Genomic DNA, 21,328 nt, shown 5'->3' with positions numbered 1-21,328 from the left:
AACACAACAACAACAACAACAACAACAACATCATCAGCAACAACGGTTTGGCTGCAATGGGTGTCATTCCTGATAAACACTGTTTACACTATTTGTGTTTTGTGTTGTTCTGCGTTGACGGCCAGGACCGTAAGGATGATCAGTTAAGTGGGGTTGAGAAGGAGGGAACGACATGTAAATAAGATAATTATATCACAGGCGGGAATCTAACCAGGGGTCGCTACGAGACATTTACACTGACGTGGGTGACAGACTTATATGGTCGGCCACCAAGTCCCCTTATTGTGCCTCAACAAGACAAACCAATTCCCCCCAGGTCTAAATGCTCTCGTCTTATATAAAGAGTTGTCTCTTTTCAAAAGCGTCAACGTAATTGTTTTCTTAAGTAGCAGAGGGGATTGGGTCGGGGTGGGGGTCTGGTGTGGGGGGGGGGGACATGTAAATGCATGTAGCTTGTCAGGGAGGTAGTGACGCATCGTTCAATAGGTTGATACATTGCCTGTCTCAACAACCCTCCCACGCACGTGCACACACACACACACACACACACACACACACACACAGACACACACACACACACACACACACACACACACACACACACACACACACACACATTGCTGTGGAATTATAAGGAGGATAATTATAGGAGCCTTTTGTTTGCCTCATTTGTTGTTCTGTGTTGTTCTGTTGTTCTCTTTTATCTTGCTCAGGCACGGGCCTTTTGCCGCTCTGTAAACAGCTTCTCAGCTGCCAAAAAGTGTTTATCAAAAGATTGCTCATCACCTCTATTTTAGCCGCAACTCCCTCTAACTTTTCACGACTGTTTTTATAATCACCCATTGTTTGAAACATGGCGCATGTTGTATTAGTTTACTATATACTATATTATATATATCAATATTACATTGAATTCGCATTATTATGACTAACAATAATTAAACACATTATAACGATATGCTTAATTCTTATTAACCTCATCTACTTAGTACTGCAAATGAACTGAATGAAATGAATAATAAAACGCTAACATGGGGTATCATAACCTCGAGGAGGAGGAGGAGGAGGGAAGGAGAGAAAGAGACGTGTGCGTATGTATAGAGGTATACCTTTGTATATGTATGTAGTGTTTAGTGTCAACCCCTCATGTATTGGGAGTGACAGGGAGGGAGAGAGAGACGTGGATAGATCGACAGGGAGACAGAGAGATAGAAGGGATATATAGTGTGAGAAGAAGGAGATAGACACAGAGAAGAGATTGAGAAGAGACAGAGACACAAGGCCAGACAGCAGGGAGAGAGTGATAGAAGGTGTGTGTGTGTGTGTGTGTGTGTGTGTGTGTGTGTGTGTGTGTGTGTGTGTGTGTGTGTGTGTGTGTGTGTGTGTGTGTGTGTGTGTGTGGCGAGCGCACCTGCATGTTGAAGACTTCGTCTGAGCTCTCTGACTGGCCCGTGATGTTGCTGACTTCGTTGGAGGCCTGGGATGACAGCGATGAAGACGAGTAGCGGTTCGCTGCCGGGTAGCTGAGGGGACTGCAGGGGTGGGGGCGAGAGAGAGAGAGAGAGAGAGAGAGAGAGAGAGAGAGAGAGAGACGGGGAGAGAGAGAGAGAAAGATGGAGAGAGTGAGAGAGAGAGAGGCCGACAAGACATACACACCAAGAGAGAATACGTGTCAGATGAGGGAAAAATTATTATTTGACAACTTGGGCGTAATTGGAGAAACTACAGCAGAAGGTCTGTCATTAGCTCAAGAGTTTTTTTTTTACTCACCGTGGATAAATAGTGAGCAAGATGAAAACAGACAGGCAGGCAGTCAGAGAAATAGATAAACAGAGGGGAGGGAGGGAGGGAGAGAATATGTGTTCAAGATCAGAGAGAAAAAGCAGACGCAGCAATCACAACATTGGATCAAGTAAAATTGTTGGAGCATTGTTAATACCGCAAACGCATTAGCCGACTCCAAGATTAGCTTATGTATCGTTGGCTGAAGAAAAGAAACACAGATAATAGGAAAAAAATGATGACAGCTTTAACTGCTAAGTAGATGAATGTATGAATCCAAAGACTGAAGAGTGTGTGTGTGTCTATAGTTCTCTGTGTGTGTCTATAGTTCTCTGTGTGTGTGTGTGTGTGTGTGTGTGTGTGTGTGTGCTCGTTTCCATGAGTTGCTGTGGAGACATTGTTGTCAATGTTTAGTGTGAATTTGTGGGTGCACAGTATGTGTGTGTGTGCGTGCGTGCGTGCATGTGTGTGGCCCAGGGAGGAAGCTGTGGAGGAACAATGTTGCAGGTAGACAGGATGGCAGGGTCACTGAACACATCAAAACACAGCCAGCCAGCCTCCCTCTCTCTTTCTCTCGCTCTCTCTCACTCACCCACACACACACACACACACACACACACACAAACACACACACACACACACGCCTGGTGGACATAAACACATCTCTGTGTGGGTGCCAGCACCTCCTACATGTGGAGAGGAGGAGTAACAATGGTGGAGAGGAATGATAGAAAGGTCAGGAGTGTTACAGGAGGAGGAAATAGAAGAAGGAAGAAAAATATAGATGTTCTTGAATTAACATCCCAACTATTGGATAGGACCACTATACGCATCTCAGAACGAGAAAATGGGTGTCCTGCGATCTGTATCCCTCTGAATAAGCAGACGGGAATACTGCAAAATGTATTCTCTGAACAAGCAAATGATTACACCGGGAAAAGCAAATTTCATTTTCTTTGCTGTGTTTATCTGTTGTCATGAGATTAGAGTGCTTTGGAAATGACAGCAAATGTGCTTGGATCAGAGGACAGCAGAGGAAGATGGAGACGAACAGCAGACCCGATTTGGAGAACGTACAATCGTGTGTCTTTCATAAACAAAAAAAAGCACAGGCGAAATAGAGGAGAGGAAAGAAAATAAGGGAAAAGGAGAGACGAGAACACAAGACAGAATAGAGAAAGAGAAGAGAGGAGAAGAGATGAAAAGAGACGAAAAATAACTGAAGCGATGAAAGCGACACCAACGGCAGAGAACCGAACCGAAGAGAAGATACATGAAGAGGAGACGGGAGGAGATGGAAGACATTTGTGCAGCAGAGAACATAAGGGAACGGAATCAAACAGAAGCTCAGAGAAGAGTGATTAACATGTGATGGGGGAGGAGAGGAGAAGTGTGTGTGTGTGCATGTACATGTGCTTTTGTGTGTGTGTGTGTGTGTGTGTGTGTGTGTGTGTGTGTGTGTGTGTGTCGACCAGAAGCTAAGAGAAGAGTGATTAACATGTGATGGGGAGGAGAAGAGGAGAGGAGAAGTGTGTGTGTGTGTGTGCATGTACATGTGCTTTTGTGTGTGTGTGTGTGTGTGTCTCTGTGTGTGTGTGTGTGTGTGTGTGTGTGTGTGTGTGTGTGTGTGTGTGTGTGTGTGTGTGTGTGTGTGTGCTTGTGTGTTTGTGTGTGTGTGTGTGTGTGTGTGTGTGTGTGTGTGTGTGTGCGTGTGTGCTTGTGTCTGTGTATGTGCTTGTGTGTGTGTGTGTGTCTGTCTATGTGCGCATGTGTGTGTGCATGTGCGGGCATGTGTGCGTGTGTATGTGCGCGCGTGTGTGTGTGTGTGTGTGTGTGTGTGTGTGTGTGTGTGTGTGTGTGTGTGCTGTCACCTGCGCCGGGCCACTCCCCCCCTGCCTCCCTCTGGGCTGATGACGTTGGGCACTGAGTTCCTGCATGTGCGCGGGCTCCCGTTGGTGAAGTGCACGGGACTGGCGCGCACGTACGCCGGAAACTCCTGGAGGCGTGAGAGTGGGAGGGAAGTGCAGAGTGATTAGTCACTTGCTTAGGAGGATGGGGAGGAGGGGGAGGAGGAGGGGGAGGGATAATTATGCAGATGAGAGTAACATGCCAGATGAGAGGTTGGTGTGTGGTAACGAGGACTCACAACGCTCGCGCGCAGCGCGCGTGTGTGTGTGTGTGTGTGTGTGTGTGTGTGTGTGTGTGTGTGTGTGTGTGTGTGTGTGTGTGTGTGTGTGTGTGTGTGTGTGTGTGTGTGTGTGTGTGTTTTGTCACTTCACCCAAAACCCTCAAGGGGCTGGGTAAATAAGAGTGCCCCCCCCCCCCACCCTCCTATCCCGAGTTCCTTTCACAGAAAAACTAAAATAATAAATTGGTCTAATGATAAATTTATTTTTTACAGTTTTTACTTCGTTCTCACCAATCAATATTACTACTGTTTTGTTTTTATTCGTCGTTATTTATTACGCTCTTGTGTTTGGACGACGATTTCGGGAGAACGTCGGATTATTCCATATTCTACGACATTTCTATATGGAAATGTGAATCGTCATAATAATCTGTAATAATAAATATCCCATGAAAAATATAGATAGGATTTTGAGGGGTACGCGCGTGGACATTTACCTGTATGCCCAGACTGGACTTCATGAGGTGGAACTGGTCCACCAGCTTCTTGTGGAGGGGCCTCATGTCCTGGGGGACGTACTTCTCGTGGACGGCCAGGCCGTACTCCAGGATGTGTGCCTGCAAAGACGACGCAGAAACCCTCTCGGTTAACATCAAACGGGGCTGATCTCGGTGCGCTTATCACGGAACATAGTTCTAGGTCAACGTCAGCGCTGTGCAGTGCTTTGTATTCATCAAGGATTATTTATTCTAAAGAAAACACGTATCTTAGAGTAGCGGCGGCGTGTATAAACAATTACGGGAAGCAGGAACGATCTGATGCGAACACAAAGATCACACGGTGGACCCCGTACACCGGCAAGCGCAGAATAAAATAAATCTGACCTCATTTCAACACGGAGTGGGTATAAACGGCCTGTCTGGCTACTCTGGGGGCTATGGGGAGAGTGGTAGGAGGGGGTGTAGTGGTGAGGGGGTTCGACTCCCAGATAAAAAGGTTCTGGCTTCGAAGCCCGATGCGTCCACAGCCTTACCTGTGGGCGTCCTTGGGCAACGTGTTCAAACTCCTGCCTGCTCCTTAAAGAGCTGAATCTGAATTCCCTGGAAGTCTCGTCGGATAAACGCGTTGGCCGAATAGGAAGATTATACACTGCTTTTACTGTCCCCAGATAAACGTTAAGAAGCCAGGTTTTTCTGAGGTAGTTTGAGTTCACTTTCTTATTTTTCTTTTGGTTGATATCGATCGAAACCGGATTACGTGCTGAATCTCTTCTCTTCATACAAAGTCGATTCCGATAAATGTGTCCGCTAAATGACACATAAAAAGTCACACATAAAAAGTACATACAGTAACAGTGACAAAACCAACAAAAAATACAAGCGACGTTGTGACTACGACATTGACTTCTACGACATTGTTCTGCCTGGACCGAGGGCCCCGAGAGGCAGCTAGGGGCCCCCAGGGGCCCGACCCCGCCTCACTGACCTGTTCGAACATGAGCTCCCGCAGGCGGGTGATCTTGTCTCCGTCCTCGGGGTGGTTCATCACGTAGTCCTTCACGAAGAAAGCCTGAGCGGGATAGGGAAAATGCACAACATCAATCTCTCGTTGCTATACACACACACACACACACACACACACACACACACACACACACACACACACACACACTATCTTTTCACACACACACACACACACACACACACACTGTATCTTTTCACACACAGACAGACACTCACAATCTCACACACACACACACACACACCAGGTGGTGGAGCGATGAGATTTTCTGCACTGCGGTTTGTCCTGGACTCATATTAGAGCCCAGCGAAGTGAATTTGTGCCTTGCCATTAGTGTGTCTGTGTGTGTATATATAGAGCGTGTTATTGTGTGTAAACGCTCGCTGCGTGCATTCGAAAACGGTCGGCCTTGTTCTAGACGGAATGAGATTAGTGTTCGTAATCGCACAAAACGAGATTCAGGAGATGCATTTGTTCTGCTTAGACATAATGAGTAAGTGTTTACACACGTAATATTTCGCTTTTTTTACATTCTCCCACAAATATTTACTCTTAAATGATTGTCAAGCAGTAACTACTTTTTAATGAGGGCATATACATCGTATTCATCCAATCAGAAGTGTTTTCCTTTAGCCCAATCACTTGAGGTCTACAATCATCTCTTTGATTAGCAACCAGTTCCTTCTTCAAATGCCTGGAAGCAGCTGAAGCCTTGAGTGAATAGTGTCTGACACCACTACACCAACAACACTCAGACACACTGGAGTCTCTCTGGCCCAAATAAAAGTTACTTCACGAGAGAATGTCATTGTTGCCACCAAACACGCGCTGTTGACAGTGCGACAATTCAGAACCCGATACTTGACAAGCGTCTCTCGATTACAACAAAACTAATTTTTCAAAACACTGAATAAAAGCAAACCGTCTAAGGATATAACAGGGGGAAGATGCACCAAATCTGCAGAAGAAAAACGAGAAACCGATTCCGCCAGCTTCCCTTGAAATACTCAGGGGGAAAGGACAAAGGAATACAAATAAAGAGAAGCTCAAGGAAAAGATCAGGGCGGCTTTCAAGGACCAAAGACAACCTCCAATCTCCAAAGAAGCAGATCCGAGAGAGAGAGAGAGAGAGAGAGAGAGAGAGAGAGAGAGAGAGAGAGAGAGAGAGAGAGAGAGAGAGAGAGAGAGAGAGAGAGAGAGAGAGAGAGAGATAGACGAGAGGACCCGTCCACTGCTTCAAAGAACACACACAATCAGGGGGCCCAACCGCATTGTCACGTGCCATCACTTCCTGTCGCGCGCACGTGTTGTGTGTGCGCACACCCACACCAAAACGCGCGCACGTGTTGTGTGTGCGCACACCCACACCAAAACGCACGCACAAACACACACACGCGCATGTGCACACGCATTCACATCCCCGACCCACACACACTCACGCAGTTTCACACACAGACACACACACACACACACACACACACGAAAAGACATGCACACATTTAGACACACGCGCACGGACACACACTTGGACACACACGCGTGGACACGTGGACACACACACACACACACACACACACACACACACACACACACACACACACACACACACACACACACACACCTCTTTCCTGCACACAGACTCTAATCTGTGAATGACAAAGTGAGTGTCTGCAGCCTGCTGGCCTTCCTGTATCCGGGCTCTCCCTATCTCCTCTGCTGAGGCCCACATTGGCTATTGACGGCTGCAATAAAACATCTGATTGTTTGTGACAGGAAATGACAAATGCTCGCAGACTAGGATTATCAGAAACAAAATGGCAACTCAATTACGACTAGTAATGTTGCGCATGAAAGGCGGGCCTATTTTTTTTCAGTGTTTTCAAGTTTTTTTCAGGCGATTTAACGACAGAAGTATTTTACTGAGAAGTGCCAAATGAAATTTGCAAAACCTTTAAGGCGCAATGCATCAATAACTGGGTGGAATGATGGAGATTTCTCATCTGGGGAGAGAGGGTGGGGGCAGAGGCATGAGGACGTCACCATGGCGACCCTCATCTGTAAATCATTATGGGATGTCCAATTAGGAGTGAAGCACCAGAGGGGTGGGGATAAATCAGATCCCCTTCCCCCCGAGGATTTCAAAACTCAAACCCAAGCTCATAAATCGGAATATTAATGAATGCAGTTTCATTTATGTATTTTTTTTGTGTGGTTTGTAGCGGGCCGAGACGGCGCTGCTGTCAATCTGTTATCTGCAAATTAATGAATAGATTTATGTTTGGCGGGTTTCCATGGGCATCCATATTTATTTTTTATGATTTGCCTGAAAAAAGAGAAAGTATTGACGGCTGTGCTGGAGCGATTTGCCTAGCAAGCAGATTAGCAGTTCAGACGTATCGCACTTCATTTAGCAGTGCGACTCACGCTGTGATGCTAACCTGGAGCCAACTCGGTACATAGCAGGTTAGCTCAGAGATAATCACGCCCACAGCTGCTGTTCAAACATGTTTCAAACGGCAACAAGCAACAGCGTATGGTTATATCATAAAATGATTGTGTTCCAAGCATAATAACAGTCAACGTGACGTGTCTCAATTTAAGGGACAGGCGGTTTCTATATACACACTAAATACAAGTGTGTTTACCCATGGCAACAATAGGCTATTTAAGCAGTGATTTATGTGACACTTCTGAGCGATGTCCCTGTCTTCGGAGCGCAGATTGCTCCTTCCTAGTGGTACCGTAGCCGGGCTACGTCACATAGCGGTACCCTAGCCACGTCACATAGCGGTACCCTAGCCACGTCACATAGCGGTACCCTAGCCATGTCACATAGCGGTACCCTTGCCACGTCACATAGCGGTACCCTAGCCACGTCACATAGCGGTACCCTAGCCACGTCACATAGCGGTACCCTAGCCACGTCACATAGCGGTACCCTAGCCACGTCACATAGAGGTATCCTAGCCACGTCACATAGCGGTACCCTAGCCACGTCACATAGCGGTACCCTAGCCACGTCACATAGAGGTATCCTAGCCACGTCACATAGCGGTACCCTAGCCACGTCACATAGCGGTACCCTAGCCACGTCACATAGAGGTATCCTAGCCACGTCACATAGCGGTACCCTAGCCATGTCACATAGCGGTACCCTAGCCACGTCACATAGCGGTACCCTAGCCACGTCACATAGCGGTACCCTAGCCATGTCACATAGCGGTACCCTAGCCACGTCACATAGAGGTACCCTAGCCACGTCACATAGCGGTACCCTAGCCACGTCAGCGGTACCAGCGGTACCGTAGCTGAGCCATCGTGTATGGAACCCCAGGGTTTTCTACAAGTTTAGACATAAAAGAACGTCGAATACATTTGACAGCTCTAACAAAGGAGAAGAAATCCGTGGGATTACTATTTAATGGAATGAGTCAGGCCGACACACTCACACTCACACACTCAGGAAAGGAGCAATAACGGATAATACTAAAGACCCAACACCGACATATAATCAAATGTAACAGTATAACCTGTGATATGCTCTGCATGCATCGATCAATGGGTACATCACTACATAAATCCATAAAATAAGCAAATTGGTTCGAGGGCTACACCACACAAACGTTGAGGCTAACACTATATGGCGTCAGCTAGTCTCGCAGGGTCGGCCTTTCTCTGAAGTATACAAAGTATACCGATACAAGCACTGATGGTGGCTTTTGAAGCCCATTCTCCAGCTCCAACCTTTCCGTGATTGATTGAACTCGTTCCTTGAGATTGAACATCCCGACAGTCCAGCGAGGCGCCCGCTGGAGTCAGAGCTTTGATTTAACTGTATGCTAGTTCATACCTTTGAGTTAGCATTAGCGTCAGCGCTAATGGCCGGGCAACAACAAAAAGGCCTGTCGCTTGAATTGATCCTGAATCAAAACGACTATGTCATCCCCCCTAATACAATGCATACTGATCTATACTACGACTTACCATGTGATGTCTAATGGTGTTGTTTTTCTAACTAATAAGGGTTAGGATAAGGACCTTTTCTCAGTATTTTACCCAACGCTCTATAGGCTATCTCTCCAGAGAAGAGTAATGTTGGACACACACCAGAATACACACACGTGGACGCACACACAGATGAAAATCCACACATGCTCAGTGTCTTACACACACACACACACACACACACACACACACACACACACACACACACACACACACACACACACACACACACACACACACACACACGCAGAGACAGCCTGTGGGAAAGTTTGGTTGCTACGCGACGCAGAGAGTGAGTCTCTCTCCGTCCACACACACACTTGACTGAAGGTAAGTGCCGTCTTATTGAGTCGATTATTTTCGTTGGAGTATTTCTTCTATTCAGGTTTTGTCTGTTCCATTCTAGAACAAGACAAAACCCTTCTCCGCTGCTTCTCCCACATTAGCACCACAGCGGGTTCAGAGACGACGGGGCGATTAGCCTCCTGCGAAACCCCCGCGTGCGATGCGCAGATCTTCTTACGGAACACAATTGCGCTTTGTACTGTTTTGTTTCCTTCATCCCTTCTCCACAATCCCCGGGTAATTTTCCAAGGTGATTTCCCCCCTCGGTTTTCTTTCCCGCTCTGTTTCGGGAAGCTTACCTATCCCCGCTGTCTCTCCGTCGACCCATCCCCCAGGGTTCCCCAACTACTGTAAGTTCCGTCTTGGCATTACCTTCGCCGCTCACGTCGATCTGATATCCATCCCCGGCCTCCCTGTTAATTTCCTGCCCCCCTATCAGCCACCCCTCCCTCCTCCCCCCCCCCCCTCCCTCCTCCCCCCCCCCCCTCCCCCCCAGCCCATCACGCGTCCATCCATCAGGGTCCTAATGCCCTTCACTCCAGTCCCCGCCGCCGCCCGTCGATAATTCATCTAGATCAGCTAATTCACCCGCCAACCGTCCGCACTCTCGCCTACCCCGTCAGATGGCGCCGTGCCAGTCCTCCACCTATCACATCCATCAGCCCCCGCCCCTCCTTCCCGCCCGCCCTCCCCCCCTCCCGCCCAGTTCCTGCCACATCGATGACACCCCGTCTGTTGGTTTTGCCATCAGACCTTTTCTTCTTAAACAAAATGAAAGGCCTCCTCATGGTTCCTCGTCGACGCAACGCAAGGGGGTATACCTTAAGGACCCCCTTACGTCCTTGCGGACCCTCCCCCCCCAAAAATTGTAACCTTGCGTCGAGGGGACGCAGCAGCAAGGGCTGCGATTGGTCCTTCAAAGTAAACCCGACGCAGAACCAAAACAGCTTTGTGACAACTTTGTGCGTCGAAGCGACTGCGCGGTCTTTGCGTTGCGTTCCACGTGGGACCCTAAGCCCAAGCAGAAGCCTTAAGTTACCGGGCTGTTTAATTCATCTCTCACCTGGTCACCTAGGCCCTAGGGAGGGCTTAGGTCATACGTCTTAATCCCCCAACATCCCCCCTGCCGTCAGTCCCTCAATCCCAGCCTCTCTGCGTTCCCTGCCCCCCCCCCCCCCCCCTGCCCCCCCCCACCCGCCAGTCCATCCCTTCTGGAATCAATCCACCTCTCGCCTTCAATTATGGATCTGTCCGTGCTTCGACGCACCGATCGATCGATCAATCCTGGATCCGTCCGTCTCCGTCTCTCCCTTCCCCCGCCACCCGTACCTTCACCTGTCCATCCCGCCATCCCCTCCGTGACGCTATCCGTCTGTTCAAGTCGCCCAACGCATCAAACCCTCGGTGTGTGCACCAATCCATCATCGATCATTGATCCCTCCCTTTCCTCCCTCGCTGCCCTCTTCCGTTTTCCTGGAACCGCCCGGGCCCCCGCCCCTCCCTACACCCCCTCCATCCATCCATCCATGCCAGCCGTTCCATTATTTTCTGGCCGCTCATGCTCTCCATCCCGCTCTCCAGCCGCAGAGTGCATCCCTGCATCCGTCCAGAGCTCCATCCAGCAGTACCATCCATCTATCCAGACCTCCACCCCTCTCTCTCTCTCTATCCACTTAGAACTCCGTCCACACCCCCATTCATCCCTCCATCCATCCCTCCCTCCCTCCTCCTGTCCCTCCCTCCCTCACTTCTCCTGTCCCTCCCTACCTCCTTGTAGCGGGCCGGCCACCCGTTGAAACATCCCACCCTCCCTCTCCCCCCGTCCCTCCCCCCTCCCTCTCCCCCATCCCTCCCCCCCTCCTGGTAGCGGGCCAGCCCCCCGTTGAAACATCCCACCCTCCCTCCCTCCTCCCTCCCCCGTCCCTCCCCCCTCCCTCTCCCCCGTCCCTCCCCCGTCCTTCCCTACCTCCTGGTAGCGGGCCAGCCCCCCGTTGACGGCGGCGTCCACCACCCCGTTGAGGCACATGGTGAGGGGGTTCACGTTCTGCATCTGCCGGCTCTGGCACTGGCTGATCAGCGTGCGCAGCTGCAGGTTCTTGTTCTCGATCACCTCGATGGCGTTCTCCAGCGGGCTCACCTCCACCTGGAGCAGAGAACATAAAATGAGGAACGGGGGAGGGGGGGGGGGGGGGCGGGGGGAGGAATGTGTTTTACCAATGCTAGCACCTAGCTACGAAATGGCTACCACCTAGACGCAACACATCTCGCAACTATGCACTGAAAAGAAGAAATAGTTCCTAGGGTAGTTAGTTACTAACTAGTTAGTAACCCTTACCCTAACCCAAACCCTATCTAGGGTTAGTTAACCCTAACCCTAAGATGAGCAATTACCCAAGAAAGAATTAGCACCCAAATTCCTTTGCCGAATAAATCCATTGGTACACGAGTCATATACGGATGCAGCTCTCTACATAATAAGCCTTAGCATTAGTGTCTGAATTAGTGAAAGAATACACAAGTGCCGAGCCTGAAAAACATTAGCACTGAGCCTATAGAACACGAGCACAAAGTCGTAGAAATGCATCATCTTGCATAGAGGATAAGTGTCTCGAATTCCAACGTCCTCAGCCTGTAATGGTAAACATTCTCAAGTACGACCCCTCATCTGTGCCTTACCAGCTCGAGTCTGACTCCTCTGTGAGGGGCTATGTTGGATAACAACAAGTAACACAAACTAAAGGACTTAATTGTGGAAACACACCCAGATGGACGGCCGTGTCTTTTGCGGGCCTTTGATTCTTTATTCCGTCGCTCTCCAGCACACATCCAGATCTTAAAAACCAACACCGCTCATTATTTTATTCTCAGCTCTACTTCCTTGATCGATTTTATACAGCATAATAGCTGCTGAATAACAAACACGATCCATACTTTGACTCCGCGGCCTACGGCGGTATGCCAGAGCATCCGTGGGCGTGGCTTAGCAGAGGGGCAGGGGACGGCGGTGATGGCAGCTGCGCTTAAGACGGCAGTAACAACAAGCAATTCAAACCCTCCCACACGTCTGAGACACGAAGGGAGAGCAGAGGATCTGACATTCAGAGCAGACAGTCGTTGAGGGATGCCCCCCCCCCCCCGCCACCCACCCACCACCACCCCCAGCCCCGATCAGTGACAACCGTCACACATTACATAATCACCGCCCAAGACTGACAGCTGCACATTTCGGATTTCAAAGCAAAATAAGAGAAGGAAACATATTTTCGGGGGGTTTCTAAGCGGGGGGATTTAGATTTTTTTGTAACCGACACACACGCGATCGGGGCCTTGATCCCAAAAGGATCACATGAATACGGCTGATGTAATTCCAAGAGTGCATTATCTCTGGATCATGTTTTAACATGGAGTATCTATTGTCAGCTGAAGATGACGTAAATCGAGCCCCGTTTTAAAAGAGATTTGAGTTCTGAATTGTTAGTAATCTGAACAACCGTCTGTGTGTCAGAGATAGTGACGGAGTTGGTGTCTAATCCCGCAGGGAGCTCTGGCAGGAGCCGCCATTTTGCACGTAAAGACATGAAGGTCAGTTTGAATCCAGTGAACTGCTGTCAGTTGGTCAAACGACGTGCTTTACACACGGAAAATACCGGACACTTCGGTTACACAATAATACGATACTGTTGCGACAAGGCGGTTTTATATAGTAGCTATGGGTCCTCGACAAAGCTCAGAGACGAAAGGTACTGGGTTTGATCCCCGATGTTAGCCGGCTACCTGGGGGCCCCCCCCGGGCAAGAGGGCCTGACCCCTACCCTGCTCCACCATGGCATACTGTGTATGGGGCTCCAAGATGTGCATCTGAAATCACTTCAAGTTTCACGCTTTCACTCAATTCCTTTGCCGAATAACTCCATCGTTACACGAGTCATAGAGGGATGCCGCTCGCTACAGAGTAAGCCTTAGCATTAGCCTTAGCGTTAGCATTAGTGTCTGTCTTATGTTGTTTCAGTTGGTCATCTGGGGGTTGTAGTTTTCAGTTGGGTTGCCTGAGGGTTGTAGTTTCTTACCAACTCTCTTTTGTCCACCTCGAACCACCTGGAGATGCCGGGGAGACTCTGCACCAGAGTGAGTGTTGTTCTCTCAACCCATAAACTCTGCAGGAAAAGACACACACACACACACACACACACACACACACACTCCATATGAATGTGCTTCAGTGAACACATTTATATTAGGTATACAGATAGGCTGTTATTCAACTGATTATATAAAACATTAACCCACATTTGCAGCTCGGCTACAAATGAACTTCAGAGACACAGAGGGCATACCGCCTCACTAATCACTGCTGTGAGGTATATTATTTTGGATACAACACACCATGTATCTTTGTCTTGAGGCTAAACAACATAATTATCAACCAAGCGATCTTACAAGGTCATAAATGAGGACACTTTGTATACAACACCAAAACTAGCATTAGCAAATTATAGATTTCATTTTCCATAATGTATATATACTATAAAGTATAAACTGGGCCTTCTCGCCATTTTAAAGTCAAGGACAATTTAACTGTTTTTGTCTTGGACGTACTGACGGTAATTGATGGGTAAACTGTCAATATAGAATCCATTTTAGTGGTGCATTCCTGAGACTTTGATAGATCTGCTGATCTTTTTTAATATTTTCAATATTTTAGAAATTAGGATTTGTTATTTTTCATTTGAGCAAATCTGGCACAAGCAGCGCAAATGGTTGTTTAATTCTTAATATAGCCATAATGACCATACTTCCCCTTATTGATTTTAATGTGTTGGCCAAGGGCGCCAAACAAAGAATTCACAGCAGCATAACAAGAAGAAAACCCCAAATATAAAAAAGACGATGTTGTGCGATCTGTTATTTGCTATCTGACACCCTGAATCACTTGGGTGGTGGAAATTATCCAGTTAAAGTACTCTGCGATGAGTCCATCACACCTTGTCGGGGTAATTCACACCTCGTCACGATGCAAAGGATTATCACACATGCTTCTCACACCCCTGGGCGAGACAAACATGCACGTGTGTGTGTGTGTGTGTGTGTGTGTGTGTGTGTATGAGATATTTAAATATCAAAACAGCTGTTTGAATTGTGATATGATGTGTTATACTAGGATTTTATACAGCAAGAGCTAACCTTGTTGGAGGAAAAATATTTGCTTGTGTATATGTAAATGAGTACGGTACAAATGTTTGAAACCAAAATATGGTGTGCATATGTGATGAGAATCGAATGTTGTGCAAAAATTGACAGGGGAATTTTTGTAGTGTATGGGTGTGGGTGAATGTTTCAGTATCTTTGTGTGTGTTGAGGGTGTTGTGGATATGTGTGTGTGTGTGTGTGTGTGTGTGTGTGTGTGTGTGTGTGAGTAAAGTGTAGAGCTAGCATCCAAGTTTAATTAGCCAACTCTGGATTCACCATGAATAAAACATCCCCTTCTATAGTGTACTTATACTTGATACCTGAACACCAGTCCAAACCCCACCACCTCCCGCCAGAACAACCAATCGATGCGCAAGGTAGCGAGGTAGAGGAGCAGGGAGAGGAGGAGGAAGAGTTGGGCAATGAAAAGAATAAAAATAGAAAATGGAGGCTCTTGGTTCCTTTAACACAGAGTGTGAAACACAGAATAAATAAATTGAAAAAGTAGATACGAGGAGAGATTAAAAAAACAACAACTACTGTTTCGTCAAACAGTAAAACGATTTATCTACCGTTTAAAGTCCCAGTCGCCGTGTTTTTTGTTATCATGATAATGTACACCGGAGCGGCGGCTACGTATTCGGCGGGAATCGCCACGACGATAAACGGCACAATAAAACGGTAAACTGTATTCTCTTTCTTCAGTTGGTGTTTCGTTTTGTCCCTGCAACCCCCCGACCCCTCTCACACACACACACACACACCCACCCACCCACACACACCCCTCCTCCGCCCCCCCCCCCCCCCCCCCTCCCCCCCCTCCCCCCCCCCTCCCCCCCCCCCCTCCTTACCTTGAACTCGTTCTCCTTGTCCTTGGTGCCCTTGTGGAAGGGCCGGTCGTAGCGGAAGCGCCAGATGTGGTTGAACTTGTAGAAGCTCTTGATGTTGTCGGGCACGCCGTCGCGCTGCAGAACGTCCTGGCTCTCCGGGATGGGGGTCACGGCGTAGATCTGCAGGTCTGGGGGTCCCCTGGGAGTCAAGGCCCAAAAAGTAATTGCCTGGGTGGTGGGGTGGCTGGCGGGGAGTGACGAAAAAAGGCCTTCGCAGCGAAGGTGGTGCACTGCTGACTAGTGTCTAGACTCACACAATGATGGAGGAGGAGGACGCATTTAACTGAATGTAGATAAAGCTGGATATGCAAACGCAGAACGAGAACGAGGTAGATAAAAGGTAGGTGGGTGTTTAATTGAATAAGCAGCGGAGGTGTGTGTGTGTGTGTGTGTGTGTGTGTGTGTGTGTGAAGGTGTGTGTGTGTGTGTGTGTGTGTGTGTGAAGGTGTGTGTGTGTGTGTGTGTGTGTTGCAGTACGGGCGCTCTGACAGAGTGGGTTGCAGCTTTCCTCGCTGAAAATTGTAATTAGTTGAAATGAAATCTCACAGATAGAGACACACACACACACACACACACACACACACACCTAACAGAGGGCTTTGAAGAGATTAGCAGGGGGGGGTTTTGCTTCACATTCTGTATTCATTAAGAAAAAAAAGCATAAATTAAAGAATACACATTCATCGTTTCGAATGATTTTCAAACCAGAAAATAAAAGTGTAAACCAGGTGAGGCTTAGGAGGCGATACGACCACGCCTGTCCTTCAGCAGCCCCTACTGTACCGTCTTCTGCCCGGCCCCCCCCCTAGTGGCTCCCTTAACCACAGGAATATGAATTAGCGCAGCTAGCCCCCCGCGCCGCATTAGCATGCGTGGACGCTGGCCACCGCAGCCGAGCATATTGATGTCCGAACGATACAGGGGAGATTGTATTGATCCAACATTACAGGCAGACAACATACATGAGAGTATAGAGCATGAGTTTATCTGCTGCCCCCCATACTGACGCACGCACACACACACACACACACACACACACACACACACACACACACACACACACACACACACACACACACACACACACACACACACACACACACACACACACACACACACTTCTCTGCTCCCCTCTCTCTCCTCCTTCCCACTTTGTCTCTATAGATTCTCCCTCTTTTTATCGCTCTCTTCCTCACTTTCTCCTCCCCTCTCTCTCTCACACAATCTCTCTCTCTCGCTCTCTCTCTCTCCCTCATACACACAGTGGCCTCGCCTTCCCTTTCTCAATCCTAATCCCATAAAAACTGAAATAAAACGGTTGAAAGCTGCAAGAGATGTATGGCACACGGGTATAGGCTTAAAACACACACACACACACACACACACACACACACACACACAGGTAGGTCCTCACAAGTATAGTAAAACAAACAAAAAAACACACATACACACACACACAAAAACAATGTCAGCCTTCAAAAAGTGTGGTCATTCATTTTTATCCTCACAAGTCTTGTAAAACCACTACAAATTCTCTCACACACACACACACACACACACACACACACACACACACACACACACACACACACACACACACACACACACACACACACACACACACACACACACACACACACACACGCACGGTGACCTGTCTTCAAAAGGTGCACTCAGCGATTTGGTTAATTTCTCCCAGCGTCTCTATTAACTCTCTAAGTGAGCCTGTCTGCCGCTACCTCGCTGAACGGCCGCCAACAGCTGTCCCGTCCACTGGAACGGAGAGCTCCCAAAGTGGCCACGGCTCATACAGACGTACAGCCGAGCACTTAGCGTGTAGCGAAGGCCCGGGGTCTCCTTTAAAGCTCCTGCCGCTGAGCAACGACTGTCGGACGGACCTTGCGCAGGCCGGGACGTCGGACATAGCGTTCCCTGACGCCGCGTTCACACTGTAATGCTGTCTGCCGACGGATGACGGAGGGCGTGTCTGATGTACGGGGGACTGCGATCCGATTGGCCGACGGATCCGTCGCGGGCCTGAGAAGTTGAACTTTTCGCAACTTTTTCGACGCAAGGCAACGGAGCCCACGGGACGGATTGCCCCACGTTGCATTTCGAGAGCGTGCCCCCGTGCAAAGTCAATGAGATCTGTCGACGGAGGGGTACAGTGTGAACGCAGCGTGCCTCAGGCAAAGCATGAAGAACTGTTGTCTGTGTGTGTGTGTGTGTGTGTGTGTGTGTGTGTGTGTGTGTGTGTGTGTGTATTTCGGATGGAGGTTGCTATATTAAGGCACAAGCCCCACTGTAAGCAATGCGGTGCACTGTCCATATACAGTATGCATGCAGGCATGTCTCTATGTATGCATGACATGTTGAGGATGCGTGGATGTAGCCAGGTGTATAGCGAAGGTAAGGACCATCGCTAGTCAGACCAAACAGCCTGCAGGATAGGTAGGCCGAGCTCTGAGCCGCGTGCGTGCGTGTGTGTGTGTGTGTGTCCTATACATACATAAACATGCATACTAATGTGAATACGTTAGGCTTAACATGAAGAGTCAAGGATACACTGTGCCTCCGCCTGGTAGATGGTCTGGTCGGGCTGGTTGACGTGCTGCATGGCGATGGCGTACGGGAACTCGTTGAGCATCCGCTGCTGAAAGGCCTCCAGCCTCTCGTAGTCATGGCCACGGCACACAAACTCCTTGTTCTGCAGCGGCGGCGGGCCGAGCGGGGGAAGAAAGCGTTAGCTTGCCCCCCGGTGGCCGTGGCGTGCCACAGCACGGGTCGGGTTTTAAAGAAAATATGGATTCACTTCAAATCAGCTCGGTTGGCAGGTGACATCAGGCTGAATAGGGTTTGCCTGATGTCACCTTGAGGGTTCTTATCGAATGTCAGACATGTGTGTTTTTTTGCTTTGAAAAGGGGGGAATGTGGAGGGGTAGAGAGTGACATGGGGAGGGCCTTGGCGGTTCTTACCCGTAGGAAGAAGGGGAACTTCTTTCCATAGAAGCCCACTCGGAAGAACTCCGGTTCTAGCCTTTGCTGGTCCATGATTTTGTCGTAGAGGGACGCCTCCATCATCTGGTGACAACAACATCCGTGTTAAAATGATTATTGATGCTTTGACGACATTTGCACGTCTTGATACATACAGCTATGGGCCCAATGCCACAGGAGTTTGGCCGTTATTACGTCCAATTTGAAAATGCGTTTTTGATACATGAATGTTTTTTGTGTCGTGTTGTCGTAGTTTTTACGTCCACTTACTCTCATCTTGCTCAGGTTCCTGTAGTCGTAGAAGGACTCGTATTGATCAGCCAGCTCTCGACACAAGATAATCCCATTCTCCCAACACTGAGAAGAGCACACACACACACACACACACCGCAAACACACACACACACACAAAAAACCCACCAATGGTCACAACAGACATATACACCTTGCTGCATCATCTCACAAGCTGGGGCAAACCTTGAAACATTTCCAGCAGGATCAATTTGATCCTGATTTTCCACGACAATTCCCTCCTCTAGATGGAAGTAGTGAGCTGAGGGAGATCAATACGACAGCGGACGCTAACCTGGGGCCGCGGCCCCGTCCAGGTGCGTGTGGCCCCCAGCCATCCGGCTAATTTAATGAAAAGCTTTCTGTCCCCGCGCTGCTCTGTAGTCGGCGCGGCCGTAGCAGATGGCGGCAGTCGTGGAATTATGGCCGCGCTTGACCGGGAGTTATGAGGGGGAAAGTGTTCTCCATGATAACGCCGGGCAGCGTCGTTTTAGTAACAGTCACAAGCGTCTTATAGGGGGTTTTCATTTTTTCTTTTCATCTTTTAGTCCTTCATCAGGGTCTTCTGAACTCCCTTCTTGAAATAAAGGGCTGAATTTTAGGCCTACTCTCCCCCCCCCCCACTCCGACCCCCCCCCCCCCCCCCCCCCACGAGGGCACAGCTGGAAGACTGGCAGTTGGGATAACGAGGCTAAGTGGAAGCATGGCGGAAACGGGAATAAAAGGACACCGTCTCCATGGCAACATAAGTGTGCCTCCCCAGGGGGGTAGCGGCACTCAGAGATGTTAGCGTCAGACGTGAACGAACATAAATACCCGGAAAATACGCTCATTAACGTTCCGACGGCGTCAAAACGTCGGAAGTAATTATTTTTTTTCATCACAAAACCTGATTGTCCTCATTTGCTTCCTTACTATTTCGCTTTTATTCACAGCGACTCACCAGGGGATTCAGATGTGGGATGAAGGAGCAGGTAGGGGATGGAACACCTACCCTGATGGGTAGGGTAGGGTTCCAACCCCCTAGGTTTACGTTGGGAATCAAACCCGAGACTAGGAGACAAACACCCTGAACACAAGGCTATCCCGGGTAAGAGGGGGTGAGGGCGTCTTGCGAAGGATAACAACGAGATAATGGGCTTCGAACCTAGAACCTTTGGGGCTCAGAGTCGGACCTCCTCACCACAAGACTACCGTGACCCAAATAAACATCACTAAGGAGCAGGTATGGGGGGGGGGGGGGGTTCATCTTACTCCAGGATAACAGCGGGATAATGAGGTCCAAACCCAGTGTCTTCTGGCCTGGGAGTGAAGCCAACACCAACACCAGAGTACTTTGCATTCTCATTATCTTTTATTTCTTTTTATCCTGTGGTTTTTCCCCACTGGTGCCGAGCTATTGCAACAAACTCACGTCTCCTACGGGGGATTAATAAAGTTTTGTGCGCCGTAACGCCGCCGGTGTGACGGAGCGGCACTCACCTTCCCCCGGTCGAAGTTCTGGATGATGGTGAGGTGGAGGCACTCCTTGCGCTGCCATTCGCTCTGCATGGGGTAGTTGAGGAACTCCCTCAGCGGGCGGTCGGACCACTCCAGCAGCTCGTCGTACAGCAGGAGCGTGTACGAGGCCTCTGTGACACGCGCACGCACACACACACACACACACACACACACGCGCACACACACACACACACGCACATACATGCATGCACACACACACACACACACACACACACACAGACGCACACACGCACGCACGCATGCACGCACGCGTACATGCACACATACACACGCACACACACACACACACACACACACACACAGACAAACACAAGCACGTCAGACAAACACACACACACACACACACACACACACACACACACACAGACGCACGCACGAGCATGGACGCACCAAACACATGCACGTGTGTTCGGGTACAAGCACAGGAACGGACGGACACACAAACGCACACACCAAACCCACACACATATATTCACACGCACACACACACACACACCGCACCAGGAACACGGACACAAAAACAAAAAGATTAAGGGAGTCGTAGGAGCATAGCCACGGCCAACACACCGACAAACAGCCACCCACACACTCAGCCTCAGCAGTATACAGCCATAAAGAACCCTCCCTAAAGCTCGCCATACGGGCTACGGTGGGGGCCGCG

At 49.1% G+C, this 21,328-nt stretch overlaps 1 protein-coding gene across 1 annotated transcript in view; it reads right to left on the bottom strand.

The window, feature by feature from the left end:
• Positions 1-21,328, bottom strand: part of dock4b (dedicator of cytokinesis 4b) — a gene marked incomplete at its 5' end in the record, with an annotated part of 69,153 nt that overhangs the window by 4,515 nt on the left and 43,310 nt on the right. The window contains 11 exon segments of the mRNA XM_084483283.1: positions 1,412-1,532; positions 3,654-3,778; positions 4,408-4,527; positions 5,396-5,479; positions 11,748-11,924; positions 13,849-13,935; positions 15,820-15,986; positions 18,424-18,565; positions 18,835-18,939; positions 19,126-19,212; positions 20,629-20,777. Coding sequence (XP_084339409.1) covers positions 1,412-1,532; positions 3,654-3,778; positions 4,408-4,527; positions 5,396-5,479; positions 11,748-11,924; positions 13,849-13,935; positions 15,820-15,986; positions 18,424-18,565; positions 18,835-18,939; positions 19,126-19,212; positions 20,629-20,777 — 1,364 coding nt within the window.

This window comes from Micromesistius poutassou (assembly GCF_964030765.1).
Source record: "Micromesistius poutassou genome assembly, chromosome: 18".
Classification (NCBI taxonomy): domain Eukaryota; kingdom Metazoa; phylum Chordata; class Actinopteri; order Gadiformes; family Gadidae; genus Micromesistius; species Micromesistius poutassou.
The sequence above is the reverse complement of the archived record's forward strand: the minus strand, read 5'-3'. Positions and strand labels throughout refer to the sequence as shown.